This window comes from Antennarius striatus, chromosome 11, assembly GCF_040054535.1.
Source record: "Antennarius striatus isolate MH-2024 chromosome 11, ASM4005453v1, whole genome shotgun sequence".
NCBI classification, from domain to species: Eukaryota; Metazoa; Chordata; class Actinopteri; order Lophiiformes; family Antennariidae; genus Antennarius; species Antennarius striatus.
Genome location: NC_090786.1, coordinates 22,373,675 through 22,399,401, shown reverse-complemented (window position 1 = coordinate 22,399,401; position 25,727 = coordinate 22,373,675). Strand labels below are relative to the sequence as shown.

Genomic DNA, 25,727 nt, shown 5'->3' with positions numbered 1-25,727 from the left:
TAGTTCCTACTGGAGGACAACATTGGTTCCTACATCATTTAGTTCCTACAGGAGGACAACATTGGTTCCTACATCATTTAGTTCCTACTGGAGGACAACATTGGTTCCTACATATTTTAGTTCCTACTGGAGGACAACATTGGTTCCTCCATCATTTAGTTCCTACTGGAGGACAACATTGGTTCCTACATCATTTAGTTCCTACAGGAGGACAACATTGGTTCCTACATCATTTAGTTCCTACAGGAGGACAACATTGGTTCCTACATCATTTAGTTCCTACTGGAGGACAACATTGGTTCCTACATATTTTAGTTCCTACTGGAGGACAACATTGGTTCCTCCATCATTTAGTTCCTACAGGAGGACAACATTGGTTCCTACATCATGTAGTTCCTAACATTCTCATCTATGAATGTTCATAAGTTGAACGTTCTGATCTTGAGGACTTCTTGTAATCAAAGGTTTCATACTCGTGTCTATGGACAAACAAAAATGTTTCAAAATGTCTAAACACCCCTCGTTTGTGTCCCCCAGCGATCTGTCAGGAGGTGACCTCTCCCAGTCGGGGGGTGTCAGACCAGGGCCGGGGGTCCGGCTGCTCTTCCAGCCCCCCCGTCAGGATCGCCCCGGTGGTCCGGACCGTGTGCTACATCGCGGCTGAACTCGTGCGTCTGGTGAGCTGCGTGGAGTCGATGAAGCCGGTGCTGCAGTCGCTGTACCACAGGATCCTGCTGTACCCCCCCCCACAGCACCGCACCGAGGCCATCAACACCATGAAGGAGGTGGGGGGAGAACGCGTCACTGCAGTGTGTCCCACAAACATGGAACAGAGATGAGATGCATCGTGTCTCATAGTTGGCCGTGTGTGTGTGTGTGTGTGTGTGTGTGTGTGTGTGTGTGTGTGTGTGTGTGTGTGTGTGTGTGTGTGTGTGTGTGTGTGTGTTAGGTCCTGGGCAGCCCCCAGCGGCTGTATGACCTCGCCGGTCCGTGTGTGGCTGAGCCTGAAACCAGGAAGCGCTCCTTCTCTAAGAGGAAGTCCCACCTGGACCTGCTCAAACTGTCAGGGCGGTTCCTCTGCTCTCTGTTGACGTTTGTGTAAAGTTGAACTGACTGTGTGTGTTTGGGTTTTCTGACTGAACTGTGGGTTAACATCATTGTGTCATCGGCGTATTATTGTTATATTTAAAAGGGCTCACATACCGTATTTTCTGCACTATAAAGCGAACCTAAAAGCCTTTATTTTCTCAAAAACCGACAGTACGCCTTATAAATGAAACAGTTTTAGAGTAGGCCATTCATTAAAGGTGCGCCTCATAGTCCAGTGAGCCTTATAGTGCAGAAAATACTGTAAATCATTTCATTGTGTTGCAACAGGAAGTCAGCCTTTGAGGATTTTTTTGTTTCAGAGTTATGAATAGATGTTTTTAAATTAATTAAATTAAATTTAAGAAATTTAGTTTAATTTAATTAATGTTTTTTAATTAATTAAATTAATTTATAAGAATGAATGTTTTTTCTCTCATGATTGTTTGGTAATGTGAAAATAGTGAACGTGTGTCTGTTCAGGGTCATTAAGTGTTAAATCATTAGAATCAATCCTTCACAGGTCTGAAGCTGTTTGCTGGTAGAGGATGTTAACACAGACATAACACTGCCGTGTTAAACGTGATTTAATGTCACAGAGGGTTGAATAATTCATGTTTACAGCAGGCTGGAGGGTTGAACCTGTGTGTTCTTGTTTCCTTCTGGAGGGTGATGGATGGAATGACGGAGGCGTGTTTGAAGGGAGGCATCGAGGCCTGTTACTCCTCAGTCTCCTGTTCCTGTGCTCTCCTGGGGGCGCTGGATGAGCTGTCACAGGGCCGCGGTCTCCAACCTGAGCAGGTACACCCTGAGACCGCCTCACACTGAAGATGTATACAGGAAACCTTTACATGAAGCAGGTCAGATAACACAGGGTGTGTTTCTCAGGCTCGACTCATCCTGCGGCGGCTGGACGACCTGAAGGACGGGACCGAGTCCACACGGGAGTCCATGGAGATCAACGAGGCAGATTTCAGGTGGCAGAGACACATCCTCTCCTCAGAGCAGACTCCTTACGATCCCAGCTCCAACGTGGCCCCCACCGGGGCCCCCACCACCGAACGCAGCCCCGACATCAGCATCAGCATCACCACAGAAACAGGTCAGACCACCTCCGACCTGGAGATGGGCGAACTCGGCCTGGAGCGCTCCACTTCTCTGGTGGGTGAGAAGAACGCCCGCCTCCTCTCGCCTTCGTCCTGCGGTGGTCAGGAAGGGGTCAAAGGTGAGCAGAGCCTGGAGGTGGGAGGCGCAGCGCCGTTTGAGGGGAGAGGAGACAGAAGAGCGCCGGCGTGTGAGGGCGGAGACTCAGAGAGAGGAAGTGTGGTTCCTCCAGACGTGGTTCAGAGAAGTCACGCCCTCGTCTACCCAGACATCACCAACTTCCTGTCTGTGGAGTCCAGAGCCAGGTCGTACCACGGGGGGTCCAGGTACAGCGAGAGCAACTTCAGGTACCGGTGTTCTGGTCTGGGTGCGTCCTTCTGTCTCTGATGCACATTTTGTGACGGACAACCGATCGTCAGACAGCGTGTGTCCCTGGGAAACAAGCTTTAGATGCACTTCATTCAACACAAGTATTCACAATTCACCCATTTCTCCACTTAAATTCCCCATTTTGTTTTGATCTCACACGACTTTCTCCTTATAAGACTCACCTTCGTGATTGTCTCTCATTAAAATCGACCAAACGCGACACAACGTCTGCTGATTTAAACGCTGCAGTGAGAGAGGAGTTAGTTCGACCCCCCAGAGCAATGAGAACAGTCCTGTTGGGTTTGTCTGTCTGGTAAAGCGCTTTGGAACGTCTGCTGGTGGGATTAAACACCACAAATAAAGGGTGATTGATTGATTGATTGATTATCACCATGCTGCTGAAAAAGATGCAAAAGTTGGACAAAAACCAAATGACAATGAGTGTTTTCTTAAGAAAAACAATCAAAAGTTAATGAAGATAAAGAGACAGATGTTACTACAGATATTACTACAGGTATGACTACAGATATTACTACAGGTATTACTACAGATATTACTAAATGTGTGTGAAGGTTGTCAGCTTGGTTCAGTGTCCACAGGAGAATAAATGAATTAAAGACAAAGAAAACTATTGAGTGAAAAGCAAAAGTGAAAACAAATGTATTATATCTTCCTTTATTTCTAGAACTATTTATTTTAACATTTTGATAAAACTAATATATAATTTTACTCTTTTTTTCCTTCATACTTAAACAGTTATGACATCGTTATTAATAAAATCATTTCAATTAACAGTTTGTTTAGTTTTAATATTCTATTGGCTAAACTCAATCTACCGTATATTCTGTTATTACTTTTGGGACGCATAAACGTCGTGTTGGGATGCACACATTTTTCTTGAAGCGTATCCCAGGATACACTAGTTTTTGGAGGTAACATGAACTCTGCAGGTACGTCTGAGATAAATGCAGTCTTATAACAATTTCTGCGTAGCCTTTTATGGTTTGTATGTATTTTAATGACATTAGCGTCAACTGGTGAATTGTCCAAACAAAACAGTGTAGCAGGAAAGGAAAATCCTGATGGTTTACAACTCCTGTTAAATTGTAAACCTTACAATAGATTCACTACCTCAGCTGCTGGAGAGCTGGAAATCTCATTTTGTACAATCTCATTTCTTACAGTCTCATTCCTTATAGTCTCACTTCTTATAGTTTCATTTCTTACAGTCTCATTTTTTTATAGTCTCATCACTTTTTATAGTTTCATTTCTCACAGTCTCATTTCTTATATTTTCATTTTTACAGTGACTTTTCTTAGTCTCATTTTTTATAGAGAAATTATTACATTGCAATTTCAATTCCACACAACAATGTAAGGAAGGCACGATAAACCAACAATGGTAATGTACAATATACCAACAATGGTAATGGACAAATGCCAACAACAGTAATTAACAAATACCAATGATGATCAAGAAAACACTGAGCACATGTTAACAAACAGAACAGCAGTTTGAGTTATAGTCTCATTTCTTATAGTCTCTTTTCTTACAGTCTCATTTCATACAGTCTCATTTCATACAGTCTCATTTATTACAGTCTCATTTCTTATAGTCTCTTTTCTTACAGTCTCATTTCATACAGTCTCATTTCATACAGTCTCATTTCTTACAGTCTCATTTCTTATAGTCTCTTTTCTTACAGTCTCATTTCATACAGTCTAATTTCTTATAGTCTCATCTTATACAGTCTCAATTATTACAGTCTCATTTTTTATAGTCTCATTTCTTATAGTCTCTTTTCTTACAGTCTCGTTTCTTACAGTCTCATTTCTTATAGTCTCATTTCATACAGTCTCATTTCTTACAGTCTCATTTCTTATAGTCTCTTTTCTTACAGTCTCATTTCTTACAGTCTCATTTTCTTATAGTCTCATTTCTTACAGTCTCATTTCTTACAGTCTCATTTTCTTATAGTCTCATTTCTTACAGTCTCATTTCTTACAGTCTCATTTCTTATAGTCTCATTTCATACAGTCTCAATTCTTAAAGTCTCATTTTTTATAGTCTCATTTCTTATAGTCTCTTTTCTTACAGTCTCATTTCTTACAGTCTCATTTTCTTATAGTCTCATTTCTTATAGTCTCTCTTCTTACAGTCTCTTTTCTTACAGTCTCGTTTCTTACAGTCTCATTTCTTATAGTCTCATTTCTTACAGTCTCATTTCTTATAGTCTCATTTTCTTATAGTCTCATTTCTTACAGTCTCATTTCTTACAGTCTCATTTCTTATAGTCTCTTTTCTTACAGTCTCGTTTCTTACAGTCTCATTTCTTATAGTCTCATTACGTACAGTCTCATTTCTTATAGTCTCATTTCTTACAGTCTCTTTTCTTACAGTCTCATTTCTTATATTCTCATTTCTTACAGCCTCATTCCTTATAGTCTCATTTCTTATAGTCTCTCTTCTTACAGTCTCATTTATTACAGTCTCATTTCTTACAGTCTCAATTCTTATAGTCTCATTTTTTTATAGTCTAATTTCTTATAGTCTCTTTTCTTACAGTCTCATTTCTTACAGTCTCATTTCTTATAGTCTCATTTCTTATAGTCTCTTTTCTTACAGTCTCATTTCATACAGTCTCAATTCTTACAGTCTCATTTTTTATAGTCTCATTTCTTATAGTCTCTTTTCTTACAGTCTCGTTTCTTACAGTCTCATTTCTTATAGTCTCATTTCTTACAGTCTCATTTCATACAGTCTCAATTCTTAAAGTCTCATTTTTTATAGTCTCATTTCTTATAGTCTCTTTTCTTACAGTCTCGTTTCTTACAGTCTCATTTTCTTATAGTCTCATTTCTTACAGTCTAATTTCTTACAGTTTCATTTCTTATAGTCTCTTTTCTTACAGTCTCGTTTCTTACAGTCTCATTTCTTATAGTCTCATTTTTTACAGTCTCATTTCTTATAGTCTCATTTCTTATAGTCTCTTTTCTTACAGTCTCATTTCGTACAGTCTCATTACGTACAGTCTCATTTCTTATAGTCTCATTTCTTACAGTCTCTTTTCTTACAGTCTCATTTCTTATATTCTCATTTCTTACAGCCTCATTCCTTATAGTCTCATTTCTTATAGTCTCTCTTCTTACAGTCTCATTTATTACAGTCTCATTTCTTACAGTCTCAATTCTTATAGTCTCATTTTTTATAGTCTCATTTCTTATAGTCTCTTTTCTTACAGTCTTGTTTCTTCCAGTCTCATTTCTTATAGTCTCATTTCTTACAGTCTCATTTCTTACAGTCTCGTTTCTTATAGTCTCTTTTCTTACAGTCTCATTTCTTATAGTCTCATTTCATACAGTCTCATTTCTTATAGTCTCATTTCATACAGTCTCTTTTCTTACAGTCTCATTTCTTATAGTCTCATTTCATACAGTCTCTTTTCTTACAGTCTCATTTCGTACAGTCTATTTTCTTAAAGTCTCATTTCTTACAGTTTCATTTTTTATAGTCTCTTTTCTTATAGTCTCATTTCTTATATTCTCATTTCTTACAGTCTCATTTTTATAGTCTCATTTCTCATTGTGTCTTTTCTTACAGTCTCATTTCTTACAGTCTCATTTTTATAGTGCCATTTCTTATCGTGTCTTTTCTTACAGTCTCATTTCTTACAGTCTCATTTTTATAGTCTCATTTCTTATAGTCTCTTTTCTTACAGTCTCATTTCGTACAGTCTCATTTCTTATATTCTCATTTCATAGTCTCATTTCTTACAGTTAGTTATTCTTTTATTTCAGGCAAGGCAAGGAAAAACAAAACAAAAAACAACAACAAATAAAATATTTAAATAAGCAAATAATAAGCAAGATCATAACCCAACAATACAATTCTGCCTGAAAGGGAGTGGGAAGAAGAAAACTTATGTAATCCCACCCCAGTTCCTGATTCAGAGATCAACACACTGAGCTTCACTGCTACTTCGAAGATTCAAGGATAACCACACAATAATTGCATCATGATGGCGTCACCATGGGCAACAATGACATTATCACATTGCAATTTCAATTCCACACAACAATGTAAGGAAGGCACGATATACCAACAATTGTAATGTACAATATACCAACAATGGTAATGGACAAATGCCAACAACAGTAATTAACAAATACCAATGATGATCAATCAATCAATCAATCAATCAAGTTTTATTGATATATCTCTTAATCATGGCAGCAGACATTTCAAAGCGCTTTAACAGACAGAGAAACCCAACTGAACCCTCCAGAGCATCAGAGACAGTGGAGGGAAAAACTCCCTCATTGAGGAAGAAACTCCGGGCAGGACTCAGACTCTTTTGGGCGGCCATCCGCCTCGACCGGTTGGGTGGAAAAGAAATCAAAGGAAGATAAGAACAGCATCAGAGAGAGACAGAGAGAGAGTGAGACAGAGAGAGAGACAGAGAGAGAGTGAGACAGGCCAGATAGAGGCAGTATCAATATGGTTAAGGTTGATAAAGTCAAGGCACAATTACAGCTGTGTGGATGACTGTATGGAGGAAGGAGGAAGAAAGGAACCAGGACCCCAGCTGATGGATAGTTGAGGGGTGGTACTGGTGGGCTTGGAGGATAAGGTCCACAGCACATGGAGAGATGGGGGTGATACTGGTGGGCTCGGAGGTGCAGGTCCACAGAGGAAGGTCCACGGCGGCTGGGTGGATGAGGGGTGGAACAGTAAGATGACACCAAGAAAGAGAGGCAGCAGGACCCCAGTCGATGGTTAGGTGAGGGGTGATACTGGTGGATGGGAGGTGTAGGTCCACAGCAGATGGTCCACAGCGGATGGGTGGATGAGGGGTGGAACAGTATGGTGGCGCGGAGGAGAAGGGAAGCCGGACCCCAGCTGATAATTAGGTTAGGGGTGGTACTGGTGGGATGGGAAGAGCAGGTCCATAGCAGATGGGTGGATGAGGGGTGAACCTGAGAAAAACCTGTGAGGACATAGAGCACAGAGACTCCAGGGAAGAAGTTTAGTTAGTACGGTGTGATTGGAGACTTGAAGAGTGAGGTCAGAGAGGAGGAGGAGTAACAGAGATGGTTGGAGAGAAGGGGGAGGAGAGAGGAACTCAGTGAGTCTGGATGTTGAGTCTCCACCAGTGTAGGTCTATATGAAAATAAACGTAGTAACCTGAGTTACCATTAATTGTAAAATTTATGAAAAAGAAAAGTTTTAAGTCTAGTCTTAAATAGTGAGAGGGTGTCTGCCCCCCGAACTGAGGGAGGGAGGTGGTTCCACAATAGAGGGGCTTGATAGCTAAAGGCTCTAGCCCCCGTCCTACTTTTATAAATTCTAGGAACCACCAGTAGGCCAGTATGCTGAGAGCGTAATGCTCTAGATGGATTATAAGGAACTAAAGTTCCTTCAGGTAGGTCGGTGCCACCAAGGGCTTTGGGAGTGAGGAGGAGTATTTTAACATCTATCCTAGCTTTCACAGGAAGCCAGTGCAGAGAAGCAACACAGGAGAAATATGGTCTCTGGTACTGGTCCTGGTCAGAACCTGGTCTCTGGTACTGGTCCTGGTCAGGGCCTGCTCTCTGGTACTGGTCCTAGTCAGAACCTGGTCTCTAGTACTGGTCCTGGTCAGAACCTGGTCTCTGGTACTGGTCATGGTCAGAACCTGGTCTCTAGTACTGGTCCTGGTCAGAACATGGTCTCTGGTACTGGTCCTGGTCAGAACCCGGTCTCTGGTACTGGTCCTGGTCAGAACACGGGCAGCAGCATTCTGAATTAGTTGAAGAGTCTTCAGCGAATTTTTGGGGCAGCCTGAAAAAAGTGCGTTACAGTAATCTAGTCTGGAAGTGATGAAAGCGTGGATTAATTTCTCTGAATCACTCCGTTTTAAAATATGTCTGATTTTAGCAATGTTTGAGATGGAAAAAGGCCGTTCTAGAAACCTGCTTAATGTGTGTGTTAAATGAGAGATCCTGATCAAAGATGACACCAAGGTTCCTCGCAGTGGTTCTGGCCTCAAACGTGATGCCATCCAAGGTTATTACATCACTTGGCACCACATCCCTAACAGTTTTTTGGCCGAGCACAACAACCTCAGTTTTATCAGAGTGTGATCAAGAAAACACTGAGCACATGTTAACAAACAGAACAGCAGTTTGAGTTATAGTCTCATTTCATACAGTCTCATTTCTTATAGTCTCATTTCATACAGTCTCATTTATTACAGTCTCATTTCTTATAGTCTCATTTCTTACAGTCTCATTTCTTATAGTCTCATTTCATACAGTCTCATTTCTTACAGTCTCATTTCATACAGTCTCATTTCCTACAGTCTCATTTCATACAGTCTCATTTCATATAGTCTCATTTCTTACAGTCTCATTTCATACAGTCTCATTCTTATAGTCTCATTTCTTACAGTCTCATTTCATACAGTCTCATTTCTTACAGTCTCATTTCATACAGTCTCATTTCTTATAGTCTCATTTCTTACAGTCTAATTTCTTATAGTCTAATTTCCTACAGTCTCATTTCCTACAGTCTCATTTCATACAGTCTCATTTCTTACAGTCTCATTTCATACAGTCAAATTTCTTACAGTCTCATTTCATACAGTCTCATTTCATACAGTCTCATTTCTTACAGTCTCATTTCCTACAGTCTCATTTCTTACAGTCTCATTTCTTACAGTCTCATTTCCTACAGTCTCATTTCATACAGTTTCATTTCTTACAGTCTCATTTCTTACAGTCTCATTTCCTACAGTCTCATTTCATACAGTCTCATTTCTTACAGTCTCATTTCTTTCGCTGTGCTTTAACATCAGAGTGATGTCACTGCTCTTCCTCTGATCTTCATCAGTATGGAGGAGCAGGACTTCTCCCGGACGGAGTTCGACTCGTGTGACCAGTACTCGATGGCGGCTGAGAAGGACTCCGGCCGCTCTGACGTCTCTGACATCGGCTCTGACAACGTCTCGTTAGCCGAGGAGGAGCAGCAGACCCCCCGGGACTGCCTAGGCCCCCGCTCCCTGCGCACCGCCGCCCTGTCCCTCAAACTGCTCCGCAACCAGGAGGCCGACCAGCAGGGGGCCAGGCTCTTCATCCAATCACTGTCCACTCTGCTGCCCCGGCTGCTGGGATTGGCCAGCGCCACGGAGGTGGACGCGTCCCTCCAGAACTTCTCCTCCAACTTCTGCTCCGGACTGCAGGCTGGTGAGTGAGGGTGGGTCTCATGGGGAGGGGGGGGTCTCATGGGGGGGTATCACTGTGATGATGGTTGTTCTGGTTTGATGAAGAGCCCCATGCTACAGACTTTCATGTTTTGTCTGGTCCATCCCACCCTGGCCCCCCTGACCGGTCACATGCACCTAAAGGATAAACAGGATGTAGCCCCCCCACCTGTCTGTCTGTTCTTCTGTCCTTCTTTTGCAGTGCATGCTGGGAGAGAGTGGTAGGAAGTGAGTGGAGAGTGTGATGCCTTTGTTTTATTTTTGTTGTTTTTTTTGCATGTCCAATCACATTTCAGTTTACAATACATTTTGATTACAGTCATGTTTGGTACTTTTTGGTTGGTTATGGTGGGTTTGAGCTCCTTCATGGTGCGCACAATGAGCAGCTTGTATAAGGGGGCAGTGCCTTGCTCAAGGGCACCTCAGCAGTGCTCAGGAGGTGAACTGGCAACTCTCCACTGGCAGAAAAACGAGGAAGATATAATGATGGAGGAAGAATTATGAAAAATAGCTTCTAAAAGAAAAAAACACTGAAACAATAGTGAAAAGTGACAAAATAAAGACACACGTTGAGACACGAGGCTCTGAGACTGAAGCTGAACTGAAACGAGTCATCAAGGGAAAATAAGAACTAGAAAGTTGTTTTTTTTAAATTTGCAAGACGCAAATGGTTGAAGGGACAAGGAGGAGAAATTCTCCCCCGATCTCACTGTGTTACGAACCCTTCACTGGTGAAGTCCACCTGGACAGGCTGACTCTGTTCTCAGAGTCTTTTTGTCTGTTGGTCACAGTTTTGACAAAGAAGCCGTTATTATTGGTTTTAAATGCAGGAAAAGAAGTGGTAGATTTTAGATTTCCTTCTGGGTCAGATAAAGATGATAAGATTCCTCAGGATTAAAAATGATGCTGAAGGCTCATTAGACTGTAATGTGGAAGTTTTTTTAAAAAAAAGGGTTAAAACTAGAATCACAATTGACTGATAATACAAAACCATGAAAGATATAGAAATGCCTCTGTATAATGCCTCATTTTAACGTGGGGAGGGATAAAGCTGCAGTTATTGTGTGTATCTGTATATACAGTATGTTAATATGTAATTCTATCTATTTATTCCTTATTTATTTCCTTTGCTCTGTATTTCTGAATTTTAAATTTCCCTCTTGGGATAAATGAAGGATTCTGATTCTGAAACTTTGAAGAACTTGTGAAGTGTGAAAAATGAGATGTTTTCTGTGTTCAGTCATTGGTTAGTTTAATGATGCGTGTTCACTGTGTGTATGTACAGCTGCTTAGCATGTTCATCAAGTCCTCTGTTGTTCCTGTTCCTGTGGATCCGTCTGTGTTTGGTTGTGTGAGTGTGATTCTGAGCTGCTGTAGATGTTTCTAGCTGTTTATAATGGTTTGATTAAATGCATGGAGTGAGATGCTCGTCCCCCCCCCCCAGGTGGGATCCACTCTCCAGGCTTCGAGGGGGGCGACGCCCTCAGCTGTCAGTCTCTGATGAACGCAGACGGCCTCTACCTGCTGTCCTACTACACTCTGCTGCTCAACCTCAAGCTGTGCTGCTGCGACTACTACAGGCGGCGGACGCTGACCCCCGTCCTGAGCCTGGTGAGCAGGGCGGGGTCAGACACAAAGCGCTCTGGGAGGGGGTTAATGGAGGGGGTACATTATGGGTCAGTCCAGATGTCAGAAGTGCTTTCTTTGACACACATTTTTGACAGGGACGCACAATCATCAAATTAAGATTGACTGATTGATTGATTGATTGGTTGATTGATTGATTTATTGATTGATTGGTTGATTGATTGATTCATTGATTGATTCATTGATTGATTCATTGATTGATTCATTGATTGATTCATTGATTGATTCATTGATTATCACCATGCCTCCGAAAAAAATGCAAAAGTTGGAGAAAAAGCAAGTGATGATGAAAAACAATCAAAAGTTAATGTAGAAAAAGAGACAGATATTACTACACATATTACTACACATATTACTACACATATTACTACACATATTACTACAAATATTACTACACATATTACTACACATATTACTACACATATTACTACAAATATTACTACACATATTACTACAAATATTACTACACATATTACTAAACATATTACTACAAATATTACTACACATATTACTACACATATTACTACAAATATTACTACACATATTACTACAAATATTACTACACATATTACTACACATATTACTACACATATTACTACACATATTACTACAAATATTACTACACATATTACTACACATATTACTACACATATTACTACAAATATTACTACACATATTACTACAAATATTACTACACATATTACTAAACATATTACTACAAATATTACTACACATATTACTACACATATTACTACAAATATTACTACACATATTACTACACATATTACTACAAATATTACTACACATATTACTACACATATTACTACACATATTACTACAAATATTACTACACATATTACTACAAATATTACTACACATATTACTAAACATATTACTACAAATATTACTACACATATTACTACACATATTACTACAAATATTACTACACATATTACTACACATATTACTACAAATATTACTACACATATTATTACACATATTACTACAAATATTACTACACATATTACTACACATATTACTACAAATATTACTACACATATTACTACACATATTACTACACATATTACTACACATATTACTACAAATATTACTACACATATTACTACACATATTACTACAAATATTACTACACATATTACTACACATATTACTACAGATATTACTAAATGCGTGTGAAGATTCTGTCAGCTTGGTTCAGTGTCCACAGGAGAAAATATGAATTAAAGGCAAAGAAAACTCTTGAGTGAAAATTAAAAGTAAAAGTGAAAAAGAAAAGTTTTACATCTTTCTTTATTTCTTAAACTTTTTTTTAAATGACTACCAGGTTTAACATTTTGATAAAAATAATACAGTGGTACCTCTACTTACCAAATTAATTGGTTCTGGAGGAAATTACGTAAGTATAGACACATTTTCCATGCAAACACCCTAATCCGTTCTAAGCCCCCCAAAATTCAGACATAAATGTTTTCTAAAGCATAAAAATGCATCAAAACATGTAAAACATACATGTTACCATTAGATTATTACACAATAAATGAGAGTTGTGTATAATGTCAAAAACAAAGAATAGAGTAAAGAATAAAAATGATGGTCATTTACCTTTTAACTGCTGTCCTCATTGTTTTTTGCCCTCTTTGGTTCATGCCCTCTTGCCCCACCATGAACAACAGAGTGAATTCCAGTCCTCCTTCTGAACTTCTCCAACCACCCACGCAACGCCTTAAACTCCTTAAACTTCCTCTTGTTTTAATAACGTGGTGATTGTAGATGCATTACGGCCATATTCTTTGGTGAGATCAACCAAACGCATCCCTTTTTCAGGCTTTTCTATCATCTCTTGATTTGTTTGTACGGACAAAAAACTCTTTTCTTCATCTTTTCTTTTCCTCTTTTCTCCGTCACTTTCTTGGGGTCCATAGTGAATACTCTAAAAGTTAATATATTTACGTAAAACTATCAGAACATCACGGGTCGAGGGCCGAATGACGAGGACGCTGCATAGACACCTATCTAGCTCCACACAGAGGTCCCTCTTAGCCAATGGGGTGCCAGGATGCTAGGTAATAGCCAATGGCAGAGCAGCTATGAGAATGTTGAGTTCAGGAACCTGTGGGAGCTGCGAGGATCAGCCCATACTGGATTTTTACATTATGTAAGTTGAAATTTCTACCTAATGTGTAACTAGAGGAAATATTTTCCTGCTGAGAAATTTCGTTAGTAGAAAATTTTGTAAGTAGAGATTCGTAAGTAGAGGAACCGCTGTGTATAATTTGACTCTTTTTACTTTGTATTTAAACAGTTATGATGTTATTAATAAAAACATTAAAATTAAGTTTGTTACTTTTTATATTGTACTGTTGTGATGCATAAACGTCATGTTGGGATGCACACATTTTTCTTGAAGTGCATCCCAGGATGCACTACTTCCTGTAGGTCACATGACCTCTGTATCAGTGTGTGTGCTGGTGGACTTAGAGGGTCCTGGGGGGGTGTGTTCACTGCAGAAGGAGTTTGTGCGTCTGGTCCAGAGCAGCGGGGTCCTGGTGGTTCTGTCTCAGGCCTGGATTGAGGAGCTCTACCACCAGGTGTTGGACCGTAACCTCCTGGCTGAGGCTGGGTACTGGGGCTCCCCAGAAGACCTCACCCCGCCCCTCATCACCATGCTGACAGGTAGGCACAACAAACAGACTGTTAAGATGTCATTTCACTGAGCTTCAAACACCCTGAAAACACCTGATGAGGTTTTTCTGGGCTTTCCTTACTGTTTGCCCCCCCCCCCTCGGTTTCTTTCTGTCCTCATCGCCCCGCTGCTCCACATCCATCAGATATCGACGGTCTGGGTGTGATTGGAGGCCAGCTGTCCAATAGGACGTCCAGCAGGTCCACCCTGACCAATGAGAAGGCCAGCAGTGACACAGTGATGGCAGGTCAGACGTGTGGGGGGTGATTTGGGGGGTTTGGTCCGACACTAAGACGATGAAATATCTTTTTTGTGTTGTCCTGAAAACTAGAGGACACTAATGTTTCATTAAAGGTGAGGGGGTGACTGCTGCGTGTCCCACTGCCCCCAGGTGTAAATACCCCTTTACGTCATGGAGCCTAACCTGAATTCCAATGCTGACATAAGTTTTTATGCACTGATTCCTTCATTCCTTTTGTGTTTAAATTGTATGATAGAATGCATCAGCTCATAAATTATCTTTCTGTTTTTATCAATAACCTTTCAAAGCAATTTGGTGGAAACTACAGATTAAATTGCGAGATAAAGCCTTTGTAATATTTTCCTCTACTGCATTCAAAAATGCTGGACATTGAGTGTGGTCCTGGTTTCACTCACACCAGTCCTCCACTGACGGGAGATGAGCTGCTGCTGCTGTTCAGTCTGGGGCCCACTTCCTTCTGTACTACATAAACCTGTATACACATATAATAATACAGTTGTGTTTATATAAATTGTATATTAAATATAAATTAACTCTTGCATTAAAATTATAACAGCTGATCAGTCACAGGGAAGCATATCTTCTGGTTTTGTGCAGATTTTTGTCATGTGAGAAATGCAGCTTTTAAACCATGTTAAAAAGGGATTAATTACTGCATTGTGGGAAATGTAGTTTTTTGGTCAAAGTAAACTTTTTTATCAATATATTTTTAGACACTGACTTTTTATGCTCTCACGGGCCACACAAAATGGATGTGGAGGGCCACATTTGGCCCCCAGGCCTTGAGTTTGACACATATGTTTTAAATGATGACTTCCTTTATTAAGGGAAGAAAGCTATCCGTACTTATCAGGGCACTAGTAATTTCTCACCCATTAAATAATAAAATAAACCGTCTAACAACATGTTGAGCTCATTTCCATTACTGCCAGTCCTGTTTAATGAAGAAACCAGCAGCTCACAGCTCTCAAGCAGCAGACGGGTCGGGGTTATAAGGTCAAAAATAACATCCATGACTTAAATTAAAGGTAAAAACCAATTATAGATGGAGCTCATTTGCATTTAAAGGTACAGACACAGAAACAAGCTGTTACCAGTAGAGACTTACACAGCTGATGTTCTGGACCACGGATCAGTTTGAGGTAAAACATTTCAAACACACTCCAGCCAGATGTCTGACAGCTGTGTGTGTGTGTGTGTGTGTGTGTGTGTGTGTGTGTGTGTGTGTGTGTGTGTGTGTGTGTGTGTGTGTGTGTTTCAGGAGTCATCTTCTCTCGCTTCATCCTCACTGGCGTGTGGAAGAACCTGATGGACGTGATGTCGACGCCCCTGACCGGCCGGATGGCCGGCAGCCCCAAGGGCCTGGCCTTCATCCTGGGGGCCGATGGGGTGAAGGAGGAGAGCCAGAGGGAGAGGGACACCATCTGTTTGAGTTTAGACGGTCTGCGTAAGGCTGCTGCGCTCAGCAGCACTCTGGGTGGGTGGAACACGACCCCATGTGTGTGTGCTGCGGGGGCAGAATGAGATCCATCAGTCACCCCCTCATTCTCACACCCAGCTGAGACCACTTCTTGTTCATTCCACATGTTTCCTGCTGAATAAAGAAGACATTGGTGAGTTTGTTCTTGACTTCGTTGTTTCAGGAGTGGCTGCTAACTGCGCCTCCGCTTTAGCTCAGATGGCTGCAGCCTCCTGTGTGCAGGAGGAGAAGGAGGAGAGAGAGATGGGAGAAACAGGAGACGCCATCACACAAGGTAGTGACATCAGCACACACCTCACACACACACCTGGCTGGTTTCACTTGTAATTTTGTTTTTAATTTTTTATTTTAAAAGAGCACTTTCAAATGATAATGTCATATTCTATTACTTTTAGCCTCAATCACAAATCATAAAAATAATCACAGGTCTCCTGATTAAGTTGTTGTGTTGCTCTTTTAAGTTTTTTAACGCTTTATGTGTGTATTAGTGTGAAGTATTTACAAAAAAACAAAATAGGAAGCTATATCTATCTATCTATCTGTCTGTCTGTCTGTCTGTCTGTCTGTCTGTCTGTCTGTCTGTCTGTCTGTCTGTCTGTCTGTCTGTCTGTCTGTCTGTCTGTCTGTCTGTCTGTCTGTCTGTCTGTCTAAAAAAATAAATGTCCCTCTCACCCTTGTGGGGTGGTATCTGTGTGTCATCCTCAAGCTCGGGTCCTCTACCAGAGGCCTGGGAGTCTGAGGGTTCTGTCAGTATCTTAGCTGTTCCTAGGACTGCGCTCTTCTGGACTGAGGCTTCAGATGTTGTTCCAGGAATCTGCTGGAGCCACTCTTCCAGTTTGGGGGTCACTGCCCCAAGTGCTCCTACTACCACGGGGACCACATTAACCTTGACCTTCCATATCTGTTCCAGCTGTTCTTTCAACCCTTGATATTTCTCAATCTTTTCGTGTTCCTTCTTCCTGATGTTGGCGTCAGCTGGAATCGCCACATCTATCACCACTGCTCTCTTCTGCTCTTTGTCCATCACCACTATGTCCGGTTTGTTAGCCATCAGCTGTTTGTCGGTCTGGAAGCTGAAGTCCCACAGGATCTTAGCCTTGCCGTTCTCAACCACCTTCGGTGGTATGTCCCATTGGGATTTGGGTACTTCTAGTCCATACCGGGTACAGATGTTCCTGTACACTATCACAGCTACTTGGTTGTGCCTTTCCATGTATGCTGAGCTGGCGAGCATCTTACACCCTGCTACCACATGCTGGACTGACTCTGGGGCTTCTTTACATAGCCTGCACCTTGGGTCAGATCTACTGTGGTAGATATTGGCCTCTATTGCCCTTGTACTTAGGGCCTGTTCTTGTGCTGCCATGATCAGTGCCTCTGTGCTGTCTGTCAGTCCAGCTTTATTCAGCCATTGGTAGGTCTTCTTGATATCAGCCACTTCCTCTATCTAACGGTGGTACATGCCGTGTAGGGGCTTGTCCCTCCATGTTGTCTCCTCCTCTTCCTCCTCAGGTTTCTGCTGTCTAAGGCATTCACTGAGCAGTTCATCTGTTGGGGCCATCTTCCTGATGTACTCTTGGATTTTTGATGTCTCATCCTGGACAGTGGCCCTGATGCTCACTAGTCCTCGGCCTCCCTCTTTCCGCTTAGTGTACAGCCTCAGGATGCTGGACTTGGGGTGAAACCCTCCATGCATGGTGAGGAGCTTTCTAGTCTTGATATCTGTGGCTTCTATCTCCTCCTTTGGCCAGCTTATGATCCCAACGGGGTATCTGATGACAGGCAGTGCATACATGTTGATGGCTCGGACCTTGTTCTTGCCATTCAGCTGACTTCTCAGGACTTGCCTTACTCTCTGGAGGTATTTGGCTGTGGATGACTTCCTTGCGGCCTCCTTATGGTTGCCATTAGCCTGTGGGATTCCAAGGTATTTGTAGTTGTCCTTCATGTCTTCTATCCTGCCCCCTGGTATATTGACCCCTTCAGTTCTGATCATCTTGCCTCTTCTTGATACCATCCGGCCACATTTGTCTAATCCGAATGACATCCCTGTGTCGTCGCTGTAGATCCTGGTGGTGTGGATCAGTGAGTCAATTTCTCGCTCATTCCTGGCATACAGCTTGATGTCATCCATGTAGAGGAGATGGCTGATTGTTGTACCGCTTCGGAATTGGTATCCGTAGCCACTCTTTGTGATGATGTGACTGAGGGGGTTCAGGCCTATGCAGAACAGCAGTGGTGATAGTGCATCCCCTTGGTATATGCCGCATTTGATGTTAACTTGGGCAATTGGCTTGGAGTTAGTCTCCAGGGTTGTCTTCCACTTCCCCATTGAGTTCTTGATGAAGGCTCTTAGTGTCCTGTTGATCTTGTACAGTTCCAGACATTCCAGTATCCACGTGTGTGGCATTGAGTCGTAGGCTTTCTGGTAGTCAATCCAGGCGGTGCACAAGTTGGTCTGCCTATTCTTACAGTCTCTGTGTACTGCTCTGTCCCCCAGTAGCTGGTGCTTGGCTCCCCTGGTGTTACTACCAACTCCTTTCTGTGTCCCACTCATGTATTGATCCATGTGCCTACTCATCTTAGCGGCCATGATGCCTGACAGGAGCTTCCATGTTGTACTGAGACAGGTTATTGGCCAGTAGTTGGATGGGGTAGATTCCTTCTGTGGGTCTTTCATGATCAGGACTGTCCTGCCTTCAGTCAACCATTCTGGGTGCGTCCCATCCCTTAGCAGCTGGTTCATCTGTGCTGCTAGACGCTCGTGGAGTGCTGTCAGCTTCTTTAGCCAGTACGTATGGATCATGTATGGTCAGTCCGGTGCTGACCAACTCTTCATCTTTGACACTCTTTCTTGGATGTCTGCCATTGAGATGGTTACTGGTTCTTGTTCTGGGAGGCAGCTGTGGTCAGTCCTTAGGTCCACTAGCCACTGGGCATCGGTGTTGTGTGATGCTTCTCTTTCCCATATGCCCTTCCAGTATTTCTCCACCTCTGCTCTTGGTGGGTCTGGCCGGATGCTATTTCCCTGCCACTGAGAGTACACCTTTGCTGGTTGAGTAGAGAAGGTCTTGTTTATTCTCCTGGCCTCAATCTCCTTGGTGTATCGCTTCAGTCGGGTAGCCAGAGCTGTTAGTCTCTGTTTGGCAGTTTCGAGTGCTTCAGGTATGGAGAGCTTGCTGTATTTCCTGGGTACCCCTTTATTCACCATGTTCCCCTTCTGTAGCTCGGCTAGCTGGCTGACTTCTCTTCGTGTCGCCTTTATCTTGGCCTCTAACCGTCTCTTCCATGGAGGGTATTGTTTGTTATGCCCTGTGTTGATCTTGTATCCCAGCATCTCGAGGATTACCGTTGCTGTACTGTGGATCAGCTTGTTGGTCTCAGTTATGTTCCCTGTGGGGATGGTTCTTATTGCAGCATTCACATCTTCTAGCAGGTCTTCTGAAGGTACTTGATTTTTTGATTTTTGCAAAATAACTTTAATCACATTCAAACATTTTGCAATATTACATTAGATGAAGCACTAAAGTGCTTCAGAAGAAGATTTTTTGCAATCACATTCAGAACATTTAGAACATTTTACAATTTTTCATTAGATGAAACTTCAAAAACACTAAACACTCAAAAACACTAAACACCAATAAACAAGGGGAAATACAATATAAAAATCAGTGCATTATATCAGTAAGTTTGCAAAAGTGAGGTGGTCATCAACCAAAGTGCATAGGACATTTTTGTGACAGCAGATGTTCCTAAAGTTATTCAGGTCTTTTGTCAATTTACAGAAACCAAATTCTAGTTTTAAGCGACATCTGATGTTACAGCAGAAAACAGTAGCTGCTTCTGGAACAGTATTGTTTTCAGTTCTCCTCTTCCTGGTCACAGAAATTGCAAGTTTTGCCTCCCCAGAAATAAAATCTAAAAGCTGCCACTTTCTCTGATTCCATCTATTGTATCCAGCACCGTAGATGGATTTCCTGATACTAAAATTTTCACTGAACAAATTAAAAACATTGGTTAGAAGAGTGAAGAGCACTGCAAGTCTCCCACACTCACTGAAAGCATGAAAGACTGTCTCCTGAAGGGGACAGAAGGGACACTGGCTGGACACCGCAGGGTTAAAAACAGAGATAAAGCATTGGAACCGATGGCACCATGTAAAATCCTCCACTGGAGGTCGGCTGTTTTTTTCTTGAGGGGGGGTTTGTACAGAAGTCTCCACTGTGGGTCAGGTCCATTTCCCGTCATCTTGTTGGCCCAGGTAGTAGGTGCTCTGTTACACAGGTTTTTCTTGTTGATCACTTTTACACATTGTCTGTACAGTATTTTTTTGTTGGCCGTGTGCAGGCTGATCTGTCGTTCATCTCCGAGGAGAGGACCCTCCAGTTCTCCAAACAGGGGACTGATGTGGACCTCAGGGAAAGGGTCTTTGCTGTCCGGTACAGTCCCTGTACTATAGTCCAGGAGGAGGCTTCTCTCCTTCCCGGAGAGTCTTTGCCTCCACAGTCCTAGCACCCTCTGAGCCCCCCTGGTGGACTGGATGTTCAGCAGGGAGCTCACAGCCTGGGCATCTGCCAACGCAGGCCCGGCGTTGTCCACCAGCTGCTGGAGGGTCCTGGTCCTGGTTCTGCAAAGCGCTGCAGACAGACCAGGTGTGGCTCCATTGCAGACATCCAGCCAGGCCCCATGCACTAGTGGTTCCTTCAGGAACCAGAACAGAGTCAGAGCTTTTTCCTGAGCTGCTTTTAAATAGGGCCCATGACTTAAAAGCACCACGATAAAACGGAGGCAAACCATTTAACTTTAGAAGCTTAGAGTCCATTAAAAACAGAGCAGCATCCAGGTCCAAGTTCTCACACGTCTGAATATGCAGCTGGACACCTCTCTCCACGTCAGATCCGCTGGTCCGGTCAGAAACCGCTGGATGAACTGTAATCTGAACGTGGCTGTTCTACTAGCCAGGTGGATGAGGCCCTGTCCCCCCTCCTCTCTTGATAAAAACAACACTCCTTGAGGCACCCAATGCAGCCTATCCCAGAAAAAGTTGACAAGTTTGGTCTGGATTTGGGCTAGAAACCCTGATGGGGGGTTCATACAGGCCAAGCGGTGCCACAGCTGTGAGGCCACCAGGTTGTTTAACACTAAAACTCGACCTCTGTACGACATTCTGGGGAGCAACCATTTCCAATTTTTAAGTTTCCCTTCTATTCTTTCAATGACGCCCTCCCAGTTCTTCCTGGTTGTTGTCTCATTTCCCAGGTACACACCGGGATATTTGAGACCATCACTCTTCCAACACAAGTTTTGAGGAAGAACCGGGAGGTTGCCATGCCACTCACCAACAGCAAGGGCTTCACTTTGGCTCCAGTTTACTTTTGCAGCAGTTAAAACATTGAATGAGTTTGTCAAACCCACCAGAACATCAACATCCCTTTGGTTGTTGATAAGAGCAACAACATCATCAGCATAGGCAGATAAAAGAATGCTCTCTCTGACACCAGGTAAAATCAAACCGTCGATGCTTTTGTGGATTCTACAGAGGAGGGGTTCCAGAGAGAGTGCATAGAGCATCCCAGACAGGGCACAGCCCTGCCGGATGCCCGGATGCACCCTGAAGGGGGCACAAAAACTGCTGTTAAACTTCAGAATACTCTCAACGTCACTGTACAACACCTTGATCTTGGCAATGAACTCGGTGCTGAACCCAAACCTCTCCATAGTTGTCCAGAGGAAGCTGTGCTCAACACGGTCAAATGCCTTTTCCTGATCTAATGAAATGAGACCAGCGTTTATACCCAATGATCTGGAAACCTCCAAAACATCTTGAATTAGGTAGACATTGTCTGCCATGGACCTGCCGGGCACACAGTAGGTCTGATCCCGGTGGATGACCTGCTCCATAGCTTCCCTCAGCCTGGTAGCCAAAGCCTTGGACAGAATCTTGTAATCGGTGCAGAGCAGTGACACAGGGCGCCAGTTCTTGGTGTCCTGCAGATTGCCTTTTTTAGGCAGGAGGGCAACGACTGCCCTCCGGCAGGACAGTGGCAAAGAGCCTGAGGCCAGACTATTGGTAAACACTTCTAGCATATCAGGTGCTAGAATGTCCCAGAAGGCTTTATAGAATTAGACCGTCAGACCATCGATGCCCGGAGATCGTCGTCCCTGCATGTTCTGCAGGGCAGTGTGGAGTTCCTCTAACTCCAGTAGCCGGTCGAGTTGTGAATTTGTCTCCGTGGAGACCTGAGGTAGCTCTGACAGAACTCCTCCAACAGTGGCTGGTTTCCTGTTCCTGTTCACTGTCATACAAAGATGAATAAAAACTCACAGCTCACCTTCTGATCTGTCCAGGCTCTGTCAGCTCCTGTCCTGTGTCAGACAGCAGGGAGTGGATCACGTTGGTCTGTCCATGCTTCTTCTCTAGGCCGAAGAAGAAGCTAGAGGGAGCATCCATCTCAGTGATGTTTTGTACCCTGGATCGGACCAGTGCACCCTGTACTTTAGTATCCAACAGGTGGGCTAAAGCCATTCTTTTAGACTTGAGGATTTCAGTACACCTCTGATTTCCTGTGGAAGTGCTTGTTTCTAACTCCACGATCTCAGCCTCCAGGTGTTTCATAGACCGGCAGGTGTCACATGTGATGTTCAGAGTATACTGCTGGCACAGGAGTTTTATCTCTGTTTTGCCATAGTCCCACCACTGGCTAAGAGAGGTAAAATCAGCTTTTTTAAGTCTAACAACTTAGCTTAAGTATTTGTCGGAGGCTCCAGGTGTCTATTTGGGTCACGATGTTCCTTCGCAGGTCAGCAGCTCTTGTATTGAGACTGTGTATGTCTCTTGGGGCTTGGTACCCAATCTCGGATTGTGGGGGGGGTGATATCCCCCCGCTGACCTGGCGTCCTGGCTCCCCCTTGCCGTAGCTTTGTTGTAGTATTTCATCGATCTCTAGTTGTGACAGCAGTTTTCGGTTACGGATGTTGGAACACTGGGCTAACAGCTGTTTCTTTGTTAGCCTTGATTGTGGGTTTCGAAGCATCCATTGGTCCCACATCCGCCCCATATATCCCCTCTCTCTGGGATTACCTGTGCAGTAGCAACCAACAACTCCGTATTCTCCGCCCTTGTCCATGTGTGTCTTGTTCCAGTAGCCCATTTCTCATCAGATTGCCCTGGTTCCCTAGCATCTGACGCGGACCTTGTTAACCCGGGCGACGTCCGAGCCGGTATGACTCTGTCATTATTGTGTTCACTCATGTCTGAGGTAAGCTGGTATAGCATTACGGGTCTTGCCTAAGGATCCTCACTGGATAGTGTCCGCCATGTCTGGGGTTCGAAACCACGCCCTCCTGCATTCCAGACCACGCCCCTTTCTGCATTTGTGTAAATTGACCGGATAGTGTTTGTCCCCACTGGGATTCGAAAAAAATTTAAAAAAATACATATATATGTGTGTGTGTGTGTGTGTGTGTGTGTGTGTGTGTGTGTGTGTGTGTGTGTGTGTGTGTGTGTATGTATATATATATATATATATATATATATATATATATATATATATATATATATAAATAAAATAAAAGTTACTCATCTACAAGACATCACTTATATCAGAGCTTTGGTGACATCTAGTGGCAGGAGTGGGGAACTACGTGTGTTTTGCTGAATGCTTTTCTCATGTGTTAGTCATATGTATGTGTGTGTGTTTGTGTGTTTGTGTGTGTGTCCAGTGAAGCAGCGTGTTGAGCAGCGTCTGGAGCAGATCACGCGTGCTCCAGGTGTTCGTCTCCACACGGCTCACGTGTTGTGTATGGACGCCATCCTGAATGTGGGACTGGAGATGGGCGGTCACAACCACGACTGTTGGCCCCATGTGTTCAGGTACACACACACACACACACACACACACACACACACACACACACACACACACACACACACACACACGATGTTTTTTGCCTCCTCCCCTCAGGGTGACGGAGTACATCAGTTCTTTGGAGCACACCCACTTCAGCGACGGCTCCTCCCAGCAGTCCTCCCTGACCCCCATCACCCAGCAGGGCCAGCAGGGCGGGGGCCCGGAGCTGGGGCTGGAGCTGAGCTGCGAGCCCGGCCCGGAGGCGTCGGAGCTGGGCCTGAGTCGGCCCGTGATCCAGCCCGTGTCCATCCAGGACCTGTTGAGGGAGGGCAACCGGGGGGGCCGGGGTCTGGACCTGAAGAGCGGCAGCCTGATGAACGGGACCAGCGCTGCTAAAGCTGTGTGCACATTGTCCACACAGGCCGACAGGTAGGACGACCCCCCCCCCAGCCTCACTGAGGAAGCCTTTTTGATTCATTAATGGAAAGTTACATTCTGTGTTTAATTATCAACAGGGAAATAAAGGATATTATTAAACAGGATGTGATAAAGGAGGACTGTCGGGGTTCAGGGGAATGTCAGGTCATACAAAAAATTGCATTTTGTGGCCAGTTTCAGGAAATTCTTGGCAAACTGTAGCCGGAGGGACCACTGAACGTGTGTTTGCATGTATGTGTGCATACGTGTGTGTGTGTGTGTGTGTGTGTGTGTGTGTGTGTGTGTGTGTGTGTGTGTGTGTGTGTGTGTGTGTGTGTTTTCCAGGCTGTTTGAAGACGCAGCTTCTAAACTGAACCTGGTTGGTCTGGTCGGTTTCCTGCAGCAGCTCAGGAAAGCGTCCCAGTGTCAGCTGTTTGACTCCGTCACCGAGACCGGAGACTACTCCCTGGCTATGCCAGGTACACACACACACACACGCACGCACCAACGCACACACACACACACACACACACACACACACACACACACACACACACACACACACACACACACATTAACTTGTTTGCAAGGTCACCATTGTATGAATTTGAATATAATATATTTTGATTGATGACATGATTGGTCATGAATATAAAAAATCTTTATCTTCATCAGCAGCTTGTAAAACTTAAATCCTGAATTAAACTTAAATCCTGAATTAAACTTAAATCCTGAATTAAACTTAAATCCTGAATTAAACTTAAATCCTGAATTAAACTTAAATCCTGAATTAAACTTAAATCCTGAATTAAACTTAAATCCTGAATTAAACTTAAATCCTGAATTAAACTTAAATCTTGAATTAAACTTAAATCCTGAATTAAAATTAACTCCTCATGAGAACATTTCCTTCGTCCTTGTGTGTCTGCAGGGGGGGCCCGCTCCACGCTGGAGCGACGCAGCGCCCTCCATCTCTTCCGCCTGGGGGAGGCGATGCTGAGGATCGTCAGGAACAGGGAGCGACCCCTCCTCCACATGATGAGGGCCTGGAGCGTGGTGGCCCCCCACCTGGTGGAGGTAGAGAACACCTGAATATATTAAAAGACTGCAGACTGTCGTCATTTAGAAGCTTCTGTGTGGAGCTGGATTATTATGGGTTTTTATGTGTTTTGTGTGTACAAACCTACGTAAGAGAACCTTTATCTCTCTAAATAACTTTATGTCCCTAAATGCTCTTAATGGCCCTAATCATTTATCTGATTGGCCTCTGACATATACACCCCCGTGGAGACCTCCTTCACCACTGCGGCCCCCGTTTGTGGAACAGTTTGATGGAGGACCTGAGCAAAACAGAGAATGTGGACATTTTTAAAGTCAAACTCCAGACCCACGGTTTTAGCTTGGTTTTAACAGAAAATGTATTTATCTATTTATTTGTTTATTTCATTTTTTCTTAACATTCCTTTGAGCCTCTTGTCCTGGCTCTTAATTCAATATTATATATTTTATGAATCACAGATTTATTTATTTACTTTGTTAGACCTTTTTTTAAATGGAATTTAATTAA

At 43.2% G+C, this 25,727-nt stretch overlaps 1 protein-coding gene across 1 annotated transcript in view; it reads left to right on the top strand.

Moving 5' to 3' along the window:
* The window catches only part of arfgef3 (ARFGEF family member 3), a 57,929-nt gene that overhangs the window by 9,658 nt on the left and 22,544 nt on the right, over positions 1–25,727 (top strand). Inside the window, exons 11-24 of the mRNA XM_068327487.1 lie at positions 538–785; positions 950–1,062; positions 1,755–1,887; positions 1,975–2,537; positions 9,431–9,783; positions 11,245–11,411; positions 13,976–14,141; positions 14,297–14,398; positions 15,675–15,890; positions 16,057–16,167; positions 23,616–23,766; positions 23,858–24,172; positions 24,506–24,639; positions 25,092–25,237. Of these exons, the coding sequence (XP_068183588.1) occupies positions 538–785; positions 950–1,062; positions 1,755–1,887; positions 1,975–2,537; positions 9,431–9,783; positions 11,245–11,411; positions 13,976–14,141; positions 14,297–14,398; positions 15,675–15,890; positions 16,057–16,167; positions 23,616–23,766; positions 23,858–24,172; positions 24,506–24,639; positions 25,092–25,237 (2,918 nt within the window). The remainder of the gene's footprint in view (positions 1–537; positions 786–949; positions 1,063–1,754; positions 1,888–1,974; positions 2,538–9,430; positions 9,784–11,244; positions 11,412–13,975; positions 14,142–14,296; positions 14,399–15,674; positions 15,891–16,056; positions 16,168–23,615; positions 23,767–23,857; positions 24,173–24,505; positions 24,640–25,091; positions 25,238–25,727) is intronic.